Below are 13,386 nucleotides of genomic sequence, written 5' to 3' on the forward strand. Positions count from 1 at the left end.
CAAGATGGAGATGACCCATCATCCAGGAGTAGCCAAAATAAGAGGAAGGAAGGGAGGGAGGGAGGGTGGTGAATGGGAGTGGAGTATGTAGGGGATGGAATGGATGGGAGTGGATTTTATGCCTTTGTTTTTTGGCTACCTCCCTTGTAAGGGGGAAAATGCCTTTGGTATATGTATGTATATGTGGAAAATATTGACCCTTTTTTGGCAAGTCAAATGTTACCTTGGTCATTGTCTTCATTATCATAATAACATATATGATTCAGAGATTCAATTTTATATCATGAACCCCTCTCTCTGGAAGGGCTTAGATGGTACTGATAGAGGACTCTTTGAAAGAGGAAATTTAATGTAGTATGCCCTTACTACAAACCCATTCATCACAGCCTCGTTTCACCCCACCTATAATCTTAAGTTAAAGTAGCAAACGAAAACAATGAATAAATAAAAATAATAAGAATCATAATACCTACAAACCATCCCAATTATCTTTCATCAACATTATTTGCCAGCTCTCTTTCCATCCATGTTTTCCACCTTACCTCACTTCACACTATCCATCCTCATAACTCTCACCATACTTTTTAAATCCTTCATCTCAAACACACTTGTCTTCTTCTTGCCTCCCTCTCTGCCCCATAAAGTGTCATGGGCACAATCACACCTTCATATAGTCTTCTCTTTATATTCATCTCCAGATACTCAATTCTCAGGACACCTTCCTATCTATCTTTCTTTCCCTGGGATTGCTTGGTGAGACCGTCTAGGCAGCACCACTATCATCCCCTTTTAAGTCAAGGTGCACACCCACTCCTATCCACCATTGTTTCCCTTGTGTCTCAGCTCCTTGTAGACGAAGGGTCATCCTGGTCTCCTGCCCACTGTCTGGGTCAGGACCAATGCTGCGAGACACAGCACATCCACAGCAGGGCCACTTTAATTACTCAATGAACCTCCCTCATGCAGAAAATAGAGACGATGGGGAGAAATCCTTTCAAGCTGCATCAAAATAATATCCATGAACAGCCATCCTCCACTCAGCACTATCCCTTGCCTTCTCCCTTCCTTGCTCAATGGACATTCCCCTTACTCAAAGCCCCTTTCACCCCATCCATCTACTTCATCCTCAGTCACCCTTCGAGTTCATTCTATCCAACTATACTTTCCACAATTCTTTTGCTAATATTTCTTCATTCATTCTTTCCACTCCCAAAATTTTTACTTGTTTCCCTTACTCTGGAATCTATTTCAAACCCCAACACACAGCCACCCTTCTCCCTTGTACACCTCATCTCCTTACTCTCCGCTTTCTCATCTCAGATTTGTCCCAAACAACACCACTAGCTGCCCCAAGACCTTGTCTGACTTAGCCACAAGTGTGGGGTCATTTATTCTAGCCAAGTCTGACAGGAGTATTGGGAAGTCTAAGAGTCTCACATAAGGTTTTGGTGTTGGTGTGTATGGTTGGTATTGAGGTACAATGGATTTCTGCTTGTGCCTCCTGTTTTCAGGCTCCACATGCTCCAATGGTTACTGTGGATGGGGTAGATACTACTCAATTGGGAAGCTTTTTTCTTTCAGAATATGGTTTATTTAAGATATTTAGATGTTCTCTATCATGAGAAACCAGACTGTGGATGCATAATTTCACCCTTTCACTCCTGATAATGACTTGTACCTTTATTCTGGCTACTATTAGGAATTTCACTTGGTACTGGGGAAACCCCCAATACTGTAGGGAAGAGAAGCCAAACGCAGAGTATGGGATCCAATATATTGGATCCCATACTCTGCGTTTGGCCTCTCTCCTACAGTGCTGTTGCAGTCGTTGCTGCTTTTACTCAAACCCCCAGTAAAGTGGAAGTGTTCAACCTAAATTGATAAACAACTTCACTGGTAAAAATGACTTTCCTTCTCACTGTTGCCAAAAGAATGTAATCTTGTTGCATAATAGAACTATATATACACTCCTTCAGTCCATCAGTACATTTCCTTGCTACTGGCACACATTGTCACAATAACTGACACCATTCCACTAAAGCTATTCCCTTTGTCATGCTCCAAAAGACAACCCAACCCAGGCATATCTCTTTTACCGTTTTTCTCCTCTCCTATCACATGAATTTTTGTCATCTTAATTCAATACCTTCTCCCCTAAAGACATTAACATCCAGAACTCTTCCAATTTTCTTTCTGAACACTAATACATAGTCCAAAAACACCTCAATTACCATCCCACCCATCACCTTGGCCCATGTATACTTATGGCTCATCCTCTTGTGAAACACTGTATACACTACCATCATTTACCTTTTTTACATATCTTGGTATTTCTCCATTATATTTCCTGCCACCTCATTCCTCCCTACTAGGCTGACTATCTCTTATCATTAATATCACCCAACAGCACATTTATGTTTCTATCAGAACTCTACAAACTCGTTTAAATAAATTCAAAACACTTCCCACATCTTATTTTTCTCACTATCCTTCTATGAAATGTCAAGGGCCAGGGTCTGGGAGGGGGATGCAAAGCATAACCCTAACAATTGGATCATTGAATGTAAATGGATGACAGCAAAAAGGGACTGGTAGTACACGAGGTGAGAAGGTGTGTTAGTTTTCAATGAACTGAAACTGAAGGGGCAGGGTGAGTTTAGGAATGTGGTGGGTGGGTGGGTGGGTAGGGTGTCTGGACTGGTGAGAGGGCACGGACAGAAGGAGTGGCATTGTTGCTAAGTGATGAGATAGAGAAGTGTATGGTGGATTGGAGAGAGGTTTTATCAAAGATAATGTAGGTAGATGTGAAATTGGGATGGGAGATACTGGTATTAATTTGTCTATCTATACCTACATACCAAGAGATATAGGCAGATAAATATCCATATCTTCCATCTCAATTTCACTTTCACCTACATTACCTTTGATGACATTGCACATTCAATGACCCAATTGTTTGGGTTCTGTTTGGGGTCCCCCTCCCAGACCCTCTTATGCCAACTTTTCATTAAAAAAAAATACAGAAGGGAATCCTTACTCCCCTCATTCTATGTCATTTGGTCACCTTCTACAACACCCATGGGCAAAGTAACGGCAGTTTTCTTCCCCCCCTCCCACCCCTCTCTGTTTTTACAGTACAAACCTTTGCTCGTTTTTTCCTACAGTAACATTTCTACCCTCACTTGCCAATAACAGGTTACTCAGTATCATTTCTAGGTTCCTAACCACCTAGACTTTACATTCTCAATTGTTTCCTTTTATGCTCTTAGCTTTTAATTACTGGTGGATTACAGAACGGAACTATCAATCATGCTGACATATACTAACCTGTTACACAATTAGGTCTCTTAGATGGTGGCTCTTGAACATCCTTTGGCAATGGGTTAAACTGTCTCTTGCACTTATCACTGCTTGCAACTAGAGGAAAGACGGCATTAATAGCATCGGCTATACTTTTATCACTTTGGGCCGTATGTCTATCTTTGTTAACCATGGACCACCCTCTTCACATCCATCACAAACTTTCTTTCACTTACTAGCTCACATGCTAAGAGGATTTGTGGCTAAGTCCATTTAACAAAATTTAATTTCGATTTGTAGGTCTGGCACTAGTTGAGGCCTGAGGGTCATGTTTGTGCAGCCTCTTTTTTGTAAACATTAATGTATCCCAAATTCTGGCCTCAAATTTGCAGTTAATGGAACAAATGTGACATCATCACCTAGTGACCAACCCAACAGTATGCCGTCACTGTGAGTTGCATTACCAAGGCAGCAGTTGTTAATCCAAGCTGACATAATACACATCCCTCATGTCATCCACTTTAGTGCAAACCTAATTTCCATTGTTTCAATTTTCTTCCAACATTTGCATGAGTTCTTTGTAGTTATTTAGTGAAGCTCTAGGCACTTTCAAACAGTAGTATGAATGAATAAATATTAAATACAAAACTTTCATAAATGATGGCAGAAATAATCGACATGGAACTTACTAGTAAGTTAAAATATAGTATACTCTTATACTAACACCTACTTAACTGTATCTTATAAACACAATATCAAGATAAACAGTAAAATTAAATGGTTTGATATTCTAATTTTAATTCTAACAGCAAATAATAATCCGTATTTTCAGTCACAAGTGCACCAATGATTACTGCCTAAATCAGCTGGGATAAAAAAAAATTACTTTTTCATGCACCTTACATCACATGAATATGCACTAGTAAAATGCTTATTTTGTGTATTGAAAGACTACAAATTGAAACAAGGATTTGGCTCGAGAACAAACTTGTTACTTTAAAGCCAGTTCAGAAATCAAACCAGATTAATTTTCATGTTAAGTGCCTGCTGATTCATCACTCTGTTTTCAGTATTCTACCTTCAAAAATATCTGGTCTAAGTTTTCATTAAATACTCATGAACAACTTCACACTAAGGAAAATCTTATGTTCCAAAAATGATACCAAACAAAACTGAGTGAGGAATGGAATACAGTGAAAGAGAAAAGGGAAGTGGGAATAGAGAATGAATGGATGTAGTCAAGTGCATGTGCTGCTTATCTTCAATGTATATCAACACCCTCACCACATTCTTCGTCTCCAGACACTTTCCATCACTTTCTCACACAAAGAGAGCCAACAACTGAACACTCTCTCTCTCCTCGTCTTCCTACTGTTCCCCAAGTAGAAGGTGGCCACTAACTTGTTTGTAACTGTGCATCTATTTCATTATCAAAAATGATGGGGGAAGATGGTACTAGTTTCCCTACTAAACAAAACTTTTATTCTTGAGGATACCATAGTAATGCATTTTCAGTGTTTCACCACATTCTCCCAACAACATCAAATCTCCGAGAAAACTGTTTGCAATGAGGGTAAATTATGTAGTAAAATCTTTTTAGAAAGGTCACATTTTCATTCCTCATGCACAAAACTCTATGCATAAAGTAATTATTATGATGTGTGTTTCTATGGTTATCCGAACAAGCCACATCACAACTGTTGCTGTCCCCATAACAGACTATTACATAATTTGATAGAACCACCAAATGCCCTTTTAGCCTGGTTTATTCAGCTTGTTCACCATTTGTATACAAAACATCAGGATCACTGCTTCAGGCCTACCCCTAAAACCAATTTCAGTACCATTATTGACCCTTCTTGCAAGTGTAACCTGGGGCAACAGACTTACTGACTGACATCCCACCTTACCAATCATTGTTAAAGATACACAAGTAGAAACTTGTATGTTAATGGCTATATATCAGATATTCCACAGACATAAACATATAAAAGAAAATGCTCCCTGACACCAGTGGTCTGACCATGCACAGATCATCTTCAGCAAAAAACAGATAATCAGCATGGCACCTGCCGTGATATGCCCCAGATCCAATTATCACACAGACGACATGGAGCATATCTTATCTGGGCAACATTTACTCATTTCAGGAGATTCATTAAATATTTCCTGTCCTGAGTAACCTGTGAGTCAGCCATGGCTACATTCCTCAGGGGCATGGGTCTACGGCAAGAGAGATCCAGGGCCAATTTTATCACACGCTGACAAGAAACGGCAAATTTCCCAGCAAGAAAATGATGTGGAGCGATAGAAAGCCAGAACGTCTTACAAAACCCAAAACTACAAACTGAAACAACTTGGAAACTTTATTCTTTTTCAAAATCCACATCCATACTGATGTGAAACTAAGGCACATATTTCCTAATGGTAGATTTGCTCACTTTAGAAAGGACATTTAATGAAAAATAAATACACCAACATATAAAAATATGACACTATTTCTTAACAATAATTCAGTAAACATTAGACACCAGTGCATAGGTATACTCAGTAGAGAGAGAGAGAGAGAGAGAGAGAGAGAGAGAGAGAGAGAGAGAGAGAGAGAGAGAGAGAGAGAGAGAGAGAGAGAGAGAGAGAGAGAGAGAGAGAGAGAAGAGAGGAAGGGGAAGGGGAAGGGGAAGGGGAAGGAGAAGGTGAGGGAAGGGAGGGGAGGGGAGGGGAGGGGAGGGGAAGGGAAGGGAAGGGAAGGGAAGGGAGGGGAAGGGAAGGGAAGGGAAGGGAGGGGAGGGGTAGGGAAGGGAGGGGAAGGGAAGGGAAGGGGGAGAAGGGAAGGGGGAGAAGGGAAGGGGGAGAAGGGAAGGGGGAGAGGGAGAGGGGAGGGGAGAAGGGGTGGGGAGAAGGGGCAGGGGAAAAGAGAGGGAAAAGGAAAGAAAAGGAAGGATATAGAGGGAGGAGAAAAATGAAGATGAAAGGAGGAATGTAAAGAATGTAGGTATAAAAGAAAGAAGTAAGGGAAGGAAAGGGAAGGGAAGGAAGAGAAGGAAAAAAGTTATGAAAGGGGATGAATGGAAAGGCAGGGGAAAGATAGGGAAAAAATTGGAAGGGGAAAGAAAGGAGGGGACAATAAGGGAAGGGAAGGGATGGGAAGTGAGAGGACAGGAAGGGAAGGGAAGGTTATGGAGGGAGTGAGGAAGAGGAAAGGAAGGATAGGAAGAAAAGGACGAAAGACGAGAGGAACAAAGGGAGGGGAGGTGGGGGAAAAAAGAGAGGAAGGAAGGGAGGATATAATGTAGGAAAGAGAGGAGGCAAAATGAGAGAAAGAGGAGAGAGTATTACCTGTGTTTTCTTCATCTTAGGGTAGATCACAAAGTCAAGACTTTCAAAGTGTCATGGTATACATATCTAAGTAGACCAGAAACTGCACAAACTTACTGACAAAGAATTGCTCTATCAATATAGTGACCTCTACATGAAAAGAAAAATATAACTCAAGGGTACTTTTGAAGGTTTTTCATTCTTAAATCTAACACCACCAAAAGAAAACTGTTTAATGAAAGAAAAGTTTGTATAGCACAACACCAGAGGGTCAATGTGTACTGAACTTCTAAGTTAAATGTACTTACCTTAAAAGTTAAAAAAATAAAAAAATAAAAAAATAAATAAATAAACAAAAATCTACAATTCTCACATGCTAAAGTACACACTCTAGTATCAGGATATACTTGTGACTAAACCTGCATCTGCGAGTTTCAACCACGACATTGCAAATATTTTAAGATGCAGTTAATTTTTACATTAAATGGCTGCTCAAAACAAGCTAGTAATCTTTAGGCCTCCAAACAGTTATTTGTTGAAATCATACCTAAGCTAACATCAAAAGTAAGTACTTCACAGCCACATATAATAAAAATGTAATATGTCATGTGTCACGGATACTGTGCTCAAATAAAATAACACACAAGACGTAAGTCTTTTCCTTCATGATCTCCCTTCATTTTAGCAGTATCAAATACAAAATAAGGTACATGTAAGTAGAAAGCTGACTGAAGAGGCAAGCAAGGCTCAGAATAAAACCCCACCAAAGAGCATCACAGAGTAGACCAAAGCTCTACTGCTCCGAGCATGCTTAAATGGCCAACTGTGTGCCATGCTTTTTCTTATAGGATTCACATGTTCAGTCAAGCCTAGCTGTCTACTTTTAAATTTACCTCCAAAGCCATAAAAAGTAATCTGTAAAATGTGTAAACACTTACCCTTGCTCTTTGCATTCAAATACGCCTGATAGCTGGGTGAAGCATGATACGTTTTCATTGCTTTCTCATATTCAAGCTGCAAGACAAAATGGACAAGACACAAGTAGTACCTAGGAGGAAGAGTACTGGGGAGGGGAGGCAAAGAAGTGAGAAGAATTCATTTTAAATAGAAGGGTGGCTAAGGTCATTCAAAGTGCGAGAAGCAGCAAATTAATAAAATATTCTTGGATAACAACATAGAAAAAACTCAACAAATGAATAAAGGAACTCTCTCAAATGAATCTGGCTACTGTGTTTTGTTAGGGAAAATGGTACTGGGAGAGGAAAAAAAAAAAAAAAGGTTTGTATGTATTTACCTAGTTGTATCTTACAGGAAGGGGAGCTACACTTCTGGTGTCCCGTCTCTGTAATTTGCTCTTAAATTCATGTATTGTTTTTGCACACACCACTGTTTTGTCTATTATGTTCCACATGTCTATCTATAGATTGATAGACATATCTATATATATTCAAAATCTGAAATATTATTTGGTAACCTTGATTCATACACGCAAATCAACTATGTATGAGCTTGGGGTCACCATATAATGAAGCAGCGAGTTACACCAGCTTTGGCTGTAAGATTCTAATGTGGAAGTGCTGTGTCAAGATGCACTGCTTTTGACCCAGGAAGTATGGCTGGGAAGTTGACCCTTAGCCTATGGGATAATGGAAATTGCAATGAATGGGTTTTGGATGGATATGGCACAGGTATAGGGTGGAAAAGGTATTTTGGTATGCATATATGGGAGGGGGATGAAAAGGGGGGTTAAGGAGCAGTTATATGTGAATGATATTTTGATGCGCCTCAAAGGGATTTCTCCCCATCTTCAATGTTACTGCATGAAAGGACAAGGGGTGGGGTGGGGGTTCGCCAATTAAATGAACCGGCCTTGCTATGGATGTGCTGTGTCTTGTTGTATTGCTTCTGACCCAGGGCAATGAATAAGATGCAGGGATGACCTGTCATCCAGGAGGAGCCAAGATGAGAAGGAGGTAGGGAGGAGTGGTGAATGGGGATGAAATGGGTGGGATTGGAATTATGCCTTTTGACTTGGGCTACTTCTCTTGTATGGGGGAAAAAGCCCTTTGTATATGTACATGTGTGTGTATATATGTATATGTATATGTATATGTATATTTATATTTATATAAATATATATATATAAATATATATAAATATAAATATATATATATATATATATATATATATACGTATGCCCACAAAGAGCTAAGGTGAGAGGGAGGCAAGAGTGGTAGATGGGAGTAGAATGGGTGGGAGTGGGTACTTGCCTCTTGATTTGGCTACCCCCATTGTATCCAGTAAAAAGCCCTTGGTGTATAGATTCCCACATTCATATAACACTAACAGTGTGAAGCTTCTTCTCCCAGATTTGTGAGAGGACCTCAGGACTGTTGTTCACGGTGACTGCAGGTTTCCAGTCAATTAGACCCACGGCAACAATTATCATTATTGTACTGTATTGTATTTCTCTAATAACTCTTTGGATAGCCCTTCATCCACAAGAAGCTAAGAGACTTTTAAAAGTGGATGGGGAAGGGTGTGGGATGGATGGAGGGTGGCTGAATAGTAGCTTTGGCTGGCTACCTCTTTTGTGAGGGTGGAATGAAAACTATTATAGGAAACAGGTATTTTGGGAAGAATGCAAAGATTAGGTGATTGTATCTGTTGCAAAATAACAATTATAAAAAATGATAATTTTCCACATATACAATGCATCAACCCCTTCCATACGGTGCCACACACGTAGGTGTCATGGACTTAGATCTCGGTGGCAGCAACCAATGCCAGCCGTACGACGTGTCGTAATAATACTCGCATCATAAAATATAGTCACCGCTTATATCGATCGTTCTCTCTTCACCCGTGAATTTTGATAACCATAGAAAATGCGATTACAAAAGAATTAGAAAGAATGTCATTATGGAGGGGCGACTACAATAAATATAATCAAGACGCCGATATGGCAGCCTCGCGAATACACTCGCTCCCCATGACGCCTACGTGTGCGGCACCGTATGGAAGGGGTTAAACATAATGTTCAAATGCTGCATACAGTACACACATATGGGCATATATGCAGTATACTATACATATACCAAAGGCTCTTTCCCCCTTACAAGGGAGGTAGCCAAAACACAAAGGCATAACATCCACTCCACCAACTCCATTCCCACACACTCCACCCCTGTCTCTCACTCTTATCTTGGCACCTCTTGGATGACGGGTCATCCCTGTATCTTGCCCACTGCCCTGGGTCAGAAGCAGTGTCACAAGACACAGCACATCCACAGCAAGGCCGCTTCATTAAATTGGCGACCCCCCCTCCGTCCCCTCATGCTGAAAAGGAGACGGGAAGAAATCCCTTCAGGCTGCGTCAATTTAATTTTCACACATACTTCCTCATCCCCAATCCCACACCCACTCCCCTTCATGCATCACAGAATCATCCATATACAACCATTCTCCATTCACCCATATCTTCTGTCCTCTCCAGTCCTTCCTCAACAGACATTCCCCTCTTTCCCAATGCCCCTTTTACCCCATCCATCCATCCATCCCATCCTTGGTCGCCCCTCATGTTCACTCCTACCTCTGCCTTCCACATCTAAATTAGTCTGCCCATCTTCCTCTTACTGAGACACACCACAACACCCTTCAAATCATACAAGCCCAAAAAACAATTACAGGCTGCACAAATACAACACCTACAGACCATTTACACCATGAAACAAAAGTCCTCAAAGTAAAGGACCACCTCGACATGAGAGGCACACAAACACTTGCTGCAGCCACCACAAACACATCACACCTGCTACACTACATAGCAGAACACCCACACACACCAAGAAACATTAAAACAACACCCAAAGACCTGTATCACACACAGATACTCTCTTCTCTTCCTCCACAACCACCAAATACCAGCCTCCGGAAACATATTCATAATCATATCACTCACCGCTCCATTAACACACTGAAAGACAACACACTGCTGCATGCCAGACCCCCTGATATCCACCCTTCTGAATCCTCTCTCCCACGAAAGGACAGAGTCCACCTGGCCAGACTGTGTTGTGGCCACCACCCAGCACTTCTAAGCTACCAGAAGAGGCTGGATGACCGCATTGTGAACAGCTGCCCAGGATGTAACACTTCACCCCATACCATACAACACATAATGGAAGACTGCATTATACACAATCATGCATGCAAACAACACAGCATACACTCTATAAAGGATTTGTGGGAAAACCCAGTTTCGGCTGTGGCATTCCTTGGGGAGACGGGACTGCTCGGACAGACAGTCTAGGGAACGACAACAACAACAACAACATCTTTTTTACTAATCTTTCTTCACTCATTCTTTCCATGTGTCCAAACCATCCCAATACTCTTTCATCAACTCCTTTCCACCCCATTCTCCTTACCTCCACCTTTCTCACTCTATCCAGCCTTGTAACCCCTATCATACTTCTCAGGCACCTCATCTCAACACATTCAAACTCCTCTCTTAAGTTCCATGTTTCTGCCCCATACAGTGCTGTCGGCACAATCACTCCTTCATACAATCTCCTCTTAGCATCCATTCCCAAATGCCTATTTCTCGTTAGACTTTTAAGTCCCCCAGGGGATTTACTTTCTTCTCTCAATCTACATTCTACCTCCATCTCAACTCCTCCCTTTCCCACCACATTCGCACCCAAGAATCTAAAACTATCCACTTTCTCCATTCTCTCTCCCTTAATACCTTCCAGTCTACTGCCATTTCCTCATCACCAAACTTTAATCCACATTAATCTTTAACTTCCTTCTTTTGCACACCTTCCCTAACTCTGTCACTAACTTTCTTAATCCTTCCTCCAATACTACTACAAGTGCAGTGTCATCAGCAAACAACAACTGGCTTATTTCTCACTTTTCTCCATTTTCTTTAACCATCTCCAATCCCCGACCCATTACCCTTGCATTTACCTCTTGCACCACCCCATCCATGTATAAATTGAACAGCCAAGGAAACTTAACACATCCCTGGCAAAGTCCCACCTTTACTTCAAACCAGTCACTCTCCATTTCTGACTCTAATACAAGCTCTACTACTCTTGTAAAAATCCTTGACTGCTCTTAAGTTTTCCTCCTATCCCATACATCTGCAATACCTCCTGTCTACTCTGTCATTAGCCTTTTCCAAAAAAAGGCCCAAAAATCATCCTTACCTTTTCCTAAGTTTCCTCACATATCTGTCTTACCACAAAAATCTGATCTACACAACCCCTACCTGTCCTAAACCTACACCGTTTCTCACCAATTACTCCCTCTGTTCCTCTCTTAATCCTCTCAATCAAGACCCTCCCATAAGCCTTCCCAACTACACTTAAACTGATCCCTCTAAAATTACTACACTCTGACTTGTCCCCTTTTCCCTTGTAAAGTGGAACTATACAGGCACTCCTCCAGCACTCTACCCTCACAAACACTAAATAACCTCACCAACCAGTCCACCATCACTGTACCTCCTTTTTTTAAGACATTCTGCATGACACCTATCCAACCCAGGTGCCTTACCTGCTCTCATCATATTAACAACTGCCTTCACCTCATCTTTCCTTATTTCTCCTCCATTTTCCTCACTCACTGTCATTTTCTTAATGCTTCTCACTGCAACTACCTTTCCCTCCCTATCCTCCTTCACATTTAGCAACCCCCTAAATTAGTCTGCCCATCTTCCTCTTACTGGCTTCTCTTCCATTATCATTTCTCCATCTGCACCTTCCCTACTTGATTCACCTCTTAATTTTTTTTCCAAAACATCTTTTTATTACTTTCAAAGTTTTCTGTCATACTCTTTGCCTCCTTTATCTTATGCTTTATTTCTCTTCTCTTCTCTTCGTACCTCTCATATGATTCTCCATTTACCATCCACTCTCAATTTACCTTCCACCAAAGAAATTATCAAATATCCCACTCTCTCCCCTTACATCATATATATCCTTCACTCTTCCTACTATACTCCTGGTTACCACTATACAGTCCATTAATGCTCTATCTACCACCCTTCCATCCACCACCCTCTCCCATGCATACTTATGCTTCACTTTCTTCCTATACACTGTATCTGCTAAGATCAATTCTCTAGACACATGTGCACCAACTCTCTACTACAATTTTTTCCTGGAACTCCTCATTTCACAACCACTCCATCTATTGGTTCATTTCCTATCCTAGCATTAAGGTCTCCCTATACCACTAGATTGACATTTCTCCCTAATCCCTCAATGCACTTATAACCACCTATAACAAGTAAATGCAAATTTCAAAGATTGTATTATCCTATTCTAGGCTTTACTGAAGCATTTAAAATGAAACTTGTACCCTTTTAAGTATTGCTTAGCAATACATAAAAAAATGCCGTTCTTTAATCTGGCAACACTAACTCCTAAGAGGACAAGACTAATTATAGTAATAATGGATATTTGCACTACAATGTGACACAATCACATCACCATTACTAAGTCATGACTGCTGAGCCATATGCTGAGTGATCATCATCAGCAATGATTATCTTTAAGAATAGGTCAGGCTAATGTGCTCTTATCTATTTATCAATATTTTTTTCATTGTTTTATTTTAACTTTTCTAGCTTACCTGCTTTAACTAGTAAAGTCTTTGTCCAGATCTCAGAAAATTTGGATCTTTGAAATATGAATCTCTGAAATTTTACACACTGTGTACACAGACATACAAAATAGTCTTTACCCCTTTAAGAATGAG

The 13,386-nt window shown here is 40.6% G+C and overlaps 1 protein-coding gene across 18 annotated transcripts in view; it reads right to left on the reverse strand.

The window, feature by feature from the left end:
• The window catches only part of LOC143040681 (SWI/SNF-related matrix-associated actin-dependent regulator of chromatin subfamily E member 1-like), a 61,646-nt gene that overhangs the window by 14,356 nt on the left and 33,904 nt on the right, over window positions 1-13,386 (reverse strand). For 11 of the 18 annotated variants that reach the window (XM_076211971.1, XM_076211970.1, XM_076211969.1 and 8 more), the window contains one exon: window positions 3,328-3,417. The exons of 2 other annotated variants lie outside the window; for them this stretch is intronic. In XM_076211971.1, coding sequence (XP_076068086.1) covers window positions 3,328-3,417 — 90 coding nt within the window. Of the gene's footprint in view, window positions 1-3,327; window positions 3,418-7,553; window positions 7,630-13,386 lie in introns of all 18 variants that reach the window. 5 more of the 18 variants (XM_076211957.1, XM_076211959.1, XM_076211955.1 and 2 more) reach the window with 2 other exon arrangements.

The sequence above is a fragment of the Oratosquilla oratoria genome, chromosome 29 (genome assembly GCF_046742065.1).
Source record: "Oratosquilla oratoria isolate Oo_2021 chromosome 29, ASM4674206v1, whole genome shotgun sequence".
In the NCBI taxonomy this organism is placed as follows: Eukaryota; Metazoa; Arthropoda; class Malacostraca; order Stomatopoda; family Squillidae; genus Oratosquilla; species Oratosquilla oratoria.